Genomic DNA, 8161 nt, shown 5'->3' on the forward strand with positions numbered 1-8161 from the left:
ACGTAAGTGAATAAAGTTAAAATCTTTCGCAATTGCAGTAAAACGCACGCCAATAAAAAGTCACTTACACGTCTTCGTTTCGAATCTGATGAATGAAAACGGCGAAGCGAACACGTTTCTTCGGTCGTGTCGAGTGGGTGCTGCTTTTAAGCTAGTGCCGCGTTTTACAGGACGTTAAGTGAATAAAGTTAAAATCATTCACAATTACAGTAAAACGCACGGCAATAAAAACTCACTTACACGTCGTCGTTTCGAATCTGATGATCGAAAAACGCGAAGTGAAAATGTGTCTCGGTGTCGTCGTTCCGTAGCATCGGGTGGGCGTTGCGTGTATTTAAGCTCCCGCGGCATGACGTCTCAATCCGGGTTACGGGTAGTGGAATTTCCGCTTACGTAAGTTCCGGTAACATGTAATATCGTAGTCAAAATGTTAATGCATAGGTTTTTGTTCCGGGTGAAGGAAATTCCTTTTCATAGAATTCCGGGGATGGGAATATTTACTGTACTAGTATCGATCTATGGTGGCATCGAACATCCCCCAAAACTTAACCTATGGCCCTGAAAATGTCAACAAAATCATGCAAGGAGTAATAACAGCACTCCAGGTACACGGCAATTAGGTTGCCTAGTTTTAATCAGAGACATTTTTTGACAAGGAAAATAAAAACTTGCCCCGTCACAATGTAGTCACTGAAACAATTTTTGATTGAGCATTTCGCGATATAGAGCTAATGCTGCTGTGATGTTTAAACTTCTACATGCTCTCTTATTGTGAAATAATATTACCAGAAGTAGTTGTGTTAAAAATTGGTGCACATGACAAATGAAACATACATAATTTACTTCTGAATACAAGTGGAACACAGCTTGGGGTGCAGATAAAAAGTTTGGTGTGGTTCCCGAACGAGCACCAAACAACTACCTCATGGATGAACTTGAAGACATCATTAATAAATATACAGTAGATGTGTCATTTTAATATAACTGAAAAAAACTTTCAGTTTTTTTCCCCCAGTTTTTATATCCACATTACAACAACTTATTAAAACAATCCAATTTACTGTTTTATATCAGACATTAAATTCACATTCAACACACTTGTGTTGCATGGCCTGTTTTAATTGGCCACCTCTGATTTGCCATATTGTACCCTAGCAGTTTTCTCGGGCAGCCATCCAATGTCCACTCATTTTTACACCACACAAAGTTTCATGTAAAAACATATTTTTGTGGACTGTCAAAGTAGCAGCGCAGCGACATGGAGATAACCGTCTTGCCGGCAGCCCTCCTCCTGACCGTCTCACTGTCTGTGTAGAAGTTAGTGCACAGTCAACCTCGTCAAGCCAGCCGCCACAACGGTCGGTTGGACGCAATGAGCCACGAAGGTCAACTTAAAAATAAAAGCAAAGCAAGTAATGCTACTCAATATCAATGCTCTACTAAGCTTTTATTTTGAAGTGGGCCTTCAGAAGCAAACCTTGTGGTGGCTGATTTGACTTTGAAGGCTAGCCTGAGCGCAGCTCATTGATAAAACTGCTTCGTACGCAAATTAACAGTCACAGGCCTGAATCTGGTTCGCAATTGAATGTTTCCACTGGGCTTCTTATGTGCACCTCTGAACACAGCATTAATCATAATGCCTGGAAATAAGATAAGATAAGATATCCTTTATTTGTCCCACACTGGGGAAATTTGCACGTGTTATTTTGTTATGTTGTTGTTGTGTGTTATTCATATGGGTGCATTTATCACAACAGCTACACCTGCTATCAAAGTAGATTAGTATCAGTATGTGGCTTTTGCAATGTATCAACGGGCAACTTTGACAATGTTTCAAGCGATCAACTCACTTATTACTGGGCTCCTTGCATAAGTAAATGTTAAAAAATTCTGCTCATGTTCTCTGTTTCTCTGCCATGTCGCACACAGAACAACAATTGCTGCCACGTGTCTATTTTACATGCTGATATGATTCAGTTGTGCCACTCGCCTTGGTCTCACCTGCCTCTAAGCACACTCGAACCATATTCTGCAGCTGTGATGTTGCAAACCTAGACAGATGAAAACTGACTGACAAAAGCTGCCTGTTTTGTAAACTAGCTCCTCTCTGTTTGCTGCAATGTCAGCAGTGTTAACGGTGGCAAACCAGCTCATCAGCAAAAAAAACAAAAAGAAATTAATGACAGTAATTTTAATTAAGAAAGACACATTTTCAGGTCCCATAGGTGCAGTGGATGAAAAACTTTGTTACACTGTCTCAAATTTATGGGCAAAATATGATCATTTCGGGGCATTCTGGAGCTCTGTACCTCGGTAGTTGGTTTTCACTACATTGACTAGTTCATGTATTGAGGAGTTTGTCAAACGTTTGCCAGCCTGCTTTAAATGCATCCACTTAAAGTTAAATCAACTTAAAGTCGAATCTTTGTCAACAGACATTATATCCTCACATTTCTCAAGGCTATTCGTCAGTGCTGAGATGCCAAAGCTGTTGAGGTCTTTGCAATCACCAATAGTCAGATTATCTTTCAGGAAGCTAAGTAACATAAAAAAAGTCTCAAGACCTCATTTAAAGACGTCGGTAGACTGTGGGGCCATCAGGCAGTCCCTGTGACTGCACTGTGGCTAAGGAGGGAGACCTCGTGCTCAATTCTGAGGGAGATCGGGAGCCAGTGAAGTAATTTCAGAATGGAGGTCATATTGTCAAATTTACATCCTCTCCTTAGCATTGTTGCAGCACTAGTCTGGATGTATTAGAGCCTCTGGATGTTCTTACCCGGAATCCCAATGATGAGTGCGTTGCAGTAGTCTAGCCTGGAGGAGGCGTGGACAAGATTCTCTGCATCCGCGAGGGAGAGTGTAGGACAGAGTTTTTCAATGTTACTGAAAGTTTTGCAGAAGAGTTTAATGTGTGTGTCGAAGAGGAGATGGTGTGGGGTGTTCATTTTAACACCCTCGCTGGCAATGGATGTGGAAAGGTGGATGATTTGACCAGAGATGTTAACTGGGATGGGGGAAGTTGTTAAGGGATCTGATTTTGAGCTGTTCAATTGAAGTAAGTTGAGCCTCATCCACACCTCTATCGCCTCCAGGAAGGCGGAGAGTTTAGATGTTGGCTGGGGGAGAAGAGGTGGGGTTTGTCCTTATATGGGACTGAGTATCATCAGCACAACTTTGATAAGAAAACTAATATCTGCCGATGAGGTTGCCCAGGGGGAGCAGATTGACGGTGAAGGATAGCACAACATAGAACCTTGAGGGACACCGCAGTGACTTTGCTTGGCCCAGGGCAACGTTCTCAGTTCTGTCAGTAAGATAAGAGGTGAAACGGTTGTGTATGTTTTCTGAGAGTCCAATCGTATATAGCAGACAGTTGTGGAGGTTGTACAGTATTGGTCAACTGTGTCAAAGGCTGTCGTTAGGTCTAGGATGAGTAGAGATAGGGAGCCAGTTTCTGCTGTTATCAGCAGGTCATTTGTAACCCTGACCGAGGCAATTTCTGTGCTAAAGCCAGGGCAGATATTAGACTGAAGTTTTTCAAAAAGGTCATTGTATTTTAGGTGATCCTGAAGTTGTGGGGCAACTGTTTTTCCCATTAACAAGATAAAATGAAAATAAATGGAAGGTGGGGGATGGGTCTGAAGTTGGAGAGGAACTTCAAGGGTGTTTTTTTTTTTTTTTTCAGAAGACCATAGCTCGTGTCGAGCATTGCTCACTGCTAGTGCCCAGGATGCAGCTTTACCAGTCAAGAGGCTCGTGATAAATGCAACCTTAGAACTACTGTTTGAATAAGTTGAAGGTTACTGATCAAAAATGAATGAGGCCTGGTGAATGAACTGCTTGCACATTCCGAGCTCACCACTATAATGTGACAAATGGGGCAAATTTGGCAACTTGGGAAAGTTCAAATTACAGCAAAGAATAACTTTATAAACATTGTTTTTCGGTCTGTAACAGAAATTATTTTAAATCCATCAATTTCAAAATCCTTGTTTAAACATTTTTGATCAACTTTTTGACCAACTTATTGCAACATTTGAACAATTGCACCATTCTGAAAACTATAATTAAATCAATAAATAAGAATAAATTCAAATTTAGTTCAGCAGCATTAACACAGGGGCAGAATATATAAAACACTTTAATCTACAAAACAAAAATGAATAAAACAATTCGTGCTCATTTTTTTTTTCCAAATCAAAATTAATGGGTACGATGAGCACGCTTTGCAATGCATAACTTTCTCAGAGGCTTATCAGCGTGATTGAGGTGTAATGTTTTTAAGTGCTGCCTTGATTTACTTGGGTTCATGCTGTCTGCGGCAAGCATTTTTAGACACAGTCAACACACCGGTCTTTCCTCGTCTGCCAGAGCTAACCCCACCCGGCATCACATCGCACCCCTCCATTTGAGAAGGACTGATCTAATGTAAGGGGACAGTAAAAGCAGCTCTATTGACACAACCGCTGTGATCTGAGACACCAAGATCATAAACATGTTGATGGGGGCGAAGTTAGAAATGACCAGATACAAAGAAATAGTTTAATATTGACAACTTGAAAACAGAAGGCCATGGGTAACTTTGGCAAAAAGCACCTTAGTGGCCAATAACCCATTATATCTTTATGCAAAAAGTATCAGTGCGCAGTCACACAGTGATGAATGACAAATTGTTGCTCTTTCAAAATTTTGAGTATACATGTGCACTCTTGCACAGCATACATGCACCACCAATTACAAGGTTTATTCTACACATACCGTATTTTCTGCACTATAAGGCGCACCAAAAAGTCTTCCATTTTCTTAAAAGCTCACGCCTTAAAATCCGGTGCGCCTTGTGTATGGTCATTAGGGTAATATGTTGACCCCAAAATGGCTCCTTGCTGGAGACATGCTTTCAATGTTCTAACTTGCTGTTGGTTCAGTGAACTGGGTCGCTGCTTTATTAAATACATTTTTGTTGCAGCTCTGAAAAAATGAGAGCTGTGGTGGTGTTTTTTTTTTTTTCTAACGCACACTTTATTAATGGTTTTCACAGTCTGAACATATACAGATACTGTACGTCTTTGTCCGTCTCCGTGCCTTCTCCGTTCCACTCAAGATGCGTTCATGACCGCCAAAAACGTAAATTAACACTTAGTTAAATGAAACTACTAAAATTGAAAATAATGCATCAAAAGAGAAAATCAAGCGAGGAAATCACAAAATAAATTCTATAGCCCCCCTACAGGCCGTCCAATCTCCTACAATTTACTGATATCTGATCGTTCTGTTGGAGTACGCTCAAGAAAATGCCAACAGAATGATTGTTCTGTTGGCGCTACGCTCATGGAAATGCCAACAGAACGATCAGATGTCAGTAAAATGGAGGAGACTTGACTGTCTCAGAAGTGTTTATTTATTCCTTTGTTGTGTATTCACAAACGAGGAAATTACAAAATAAATTCTGTTGGGGGGGCTAGAGAATTTATTTTGTGATTTCCTGGCTTGATTATCTGTTTTGATGCATTATTTTCAATTTTCGTCGTTTCATTGAAGGAATCGTGAATTGACCTTTTTCGGAGGCGGTCATGAACGCCTCTCGAATCGAAGTCGAACGGAAGGAGCGTAGCTCCATTTAGTGGCTGTGTTGTAGATTGCGTTTATAATCCAGTGCTTCCAGTATATGAAAAAAATTACAAAACAGGCCATTCATTGAAGGTACGCCTCATAATCCAGTGCATCTTTGAGTGTGGAAAAAACTGTAGTGTATTTTCTGTTCTATTCTAGTGTATATCATTCTGTCATGTCATATCTGTCTTTTGTGTGTTGACTGTAAAAGTTATATGATGGATTTTTACTCTGAGGCCATGATACACACGTTTCTTCTTGTCTAGCTCATCATCATATCATAAAATGGTAGGTTATAAAATGATACAAAATGCAGCCTGTCATAAACGTCTGTATGCATGAACCTATATTTCAAAGTACTGGTACTTGTTTTGGCTTGTTTGAAAACAACCTGCTGTCTCTCACTCTATTAACAGGACGTATTCTTGACCTGAAGACAGGAACAGTGAAAAAGGAGGGGCAACAGTCTTCCATGAGAATGTGTATGGGCTCCAGGCGCTCCTTCATCTGCCGTATGAGGTTAGTATTTAATTTACTGGACAGTCGACCCCCTGCATACTTGCAGTTCAGCACCTGCAGATTTGCTTATTTTTAGAATTTTTTTTCATATATATTCCCCACACCCTCCCATTTTTTTTTTAAATGCAAAACATAGATTGAATGTTTATTGGCACAGACGTGTCACATGTTACGGATTGTCCGTATTTCGTTATGGAAAGTCCACTGAGCATCATTCCACTATGACGGGACACTAATTGTTCCTTAAGTTTAAAAAATCCAGTGTCCAACTCTAGCACCAACAAGACTAGAGCGAGTACACATTTCATAAATGACTAAAATGAAATTAACGGTTGATTCTTCAAAGTAAATAAATAAATAAATGAACACACTCTGCAGCATAGCCAACATCCCTGTTTTTTGCTGTTCTCATTGGGGAATGCTCGGAGCATGCTATTTTGCGCTGCCCCGGTTTTCCATGCCAGCCTCAGCTGTCAAGCTGACGTGCCTAACACAATGCGGCGCTGCGGATGGCAAATGGTGCAAACAAAGACGCTCAGTTCTTATACAATTGGGCAAAGGGGACGACTCATGCTGAACACCCAAGTGCATCAGGGGGCAACATTTTAGCCACGTCCAAGAAGTCAGGGAAACTGAAATACTGAAATACAGCTTTACATGATGTCTCCACAATTGAGTACGACACAATTCTCATTCCTTGCACATGTTTTCAGCAGTCATCTTCAAACATGTTGAATAATTTGGGGAAAAAAAAATCTCTGCTCTACTTTACAGGGTCTTTAAAGTAATGTTAAATTCACATTGGGGCGTAATATTTCATTGCTTGGTATATTTGCTTGTGTGGAAAAAATATGATTTTGTGCAATAGTTATTGTTTGGAATAGTTGGATGTGCACTTGCTTCCAATAAGCCTCACACTGAACTCTTGAAGAATTTTTTTGTGGAAAAAGGTCTGCAATTCATTCTGAAAAGAAAATTACAAGAATACAACACAATAAATTTTCATTTATATAGCACTTTCACAACGTGTGCGGGAAATCCTTTTCAGTCTTAGACAAGCAGCATCAGATAGATCTTGTGGTGGACACTTTTGAATACTGTTTCCAACTCTCTTTCTACATCTTAATTCACTTCACGACTCAACCAATCCAAATGCTTATTGTAACAATTGTTCTTGTGCTTTTACAATGTGCATATACTATGTTACATTGATTGCCAGCCACTTTGCTGGAGCCCATTAATATGTCGGGATATGCCTGTGGATAAAAGTGTGTGGATTTTGCTGCTGAATTATTATTCCACAAACACAATATTAATCAGAATGCCATGCTTAGACAAGTGGGGGAGCATAGAACAAGAAGAAGATTATAAAGAACATTTTTTACTTGAATTCCCTATACCGTATTTTCCGGACTATAAGTCGCTCCTGAGTATAAGTCGCACCAGCCATAAAATGCATAATAAAGAACAAAAAAACATACCTAAGTCGCACTGGAGTTGCATTTTGGGCGGAAATTTATGTGCTAAAATCCAACACCAAGAACAGACGTCATCTTTGAAGGCAAATAAAAATAAAACAACGGGCTGAATAAGAATATGATATGCTAACGTTACATGACGCATAAACAATGAACATATTAAGAGTTATTCAGATCACTGTAGCATAATGATCATGCTAACAAGTTTACCAAACCATCAGTGTCACTCCAAATCACTAAATCCAATGAAATCTTCATCCTCTGTGTCACTTTTAAGCAACTCTGCCAACTTCGGAGGTAGAAGAGACGGTGCTTCCTCTTCTACTTCGCTGACGTCAGAGTCATCTTAGGTTTTTTTTGCATCAACACAGGCCTCGGGCCCCCTCTTGTGGTTTAATGTGAAAATAACATGTCAAATGATAGAATGTGTTAATTATTTCACACATAAGTCGCTCCAGAGTATAAGTCGCACCCCCGGCCAAACTATGAAAAAAACTGCGACTTATAGTCCGGAAAATACGGTAAGTAGTTCAAAAATTATTTCGGACAAGTAA

The 8161-nt window shown here is 39.9% G+C and overlaps 1 protein-coding gene and 1 long non-coding RNA gene across 2 annotated transcripts in view; one reads left to right on the forward strand and one right to left on the reverse strand.

Moving 5' to 3' along the window:
• Positions 1–2073: 2073 nt before the first annotated feature.
• On the reverse strand, positions 2074–5303 carry LOC109509958 (uncharacterized). Its single transcript, XR_002167026.1, has 3 exons — positions 5229–5303; positions 5152–5153; positions 2074–2084 (listed from the first exon to the last, which is right to left on the reverse strand). It is a non-coding gene; the product is annotated as an uncharacterized LOC109509958 (long non-coding RNA).
• Positions 5304–5905: 602 nt separating this feature from the next.
• The window catches only part of arnt2 (aryl-hydrocarbon receptor nuclear translocator 2), a 77514-nt gene continuing 75258 nt past the window's right edge, over positions 5906–8161 (forward strand). Inside the window, exon 1 of the mRNA XM_019859949.1 lies at positions 5906–6129. Within this exon, the coding sequence (XP_019715508.1) occupies positions 5921–6129 (209 nt within the window). The 5' untranslated portion in view covers positions 5906–5920. The remainder of the gene's footprint in view (positions 6130–8161) is intronic.

The sequence above is a fragment of the Hippocampus comes genome, unplaced genomic scaffold (genome assembly GCF_001891065.2).
Source record: "Hippocampus comes isolate QL1 unplaced genomic scaffold, H_comes_QL1_v1.1 scaffold75, whole genome shotgun sequence".
Lineage (NCBI taxonomy): Eukaryota > Metazoa > Chordata > Actinopteri > Syngnathiformes > Syngnathidae > Hippocampus > Hippocampus comes.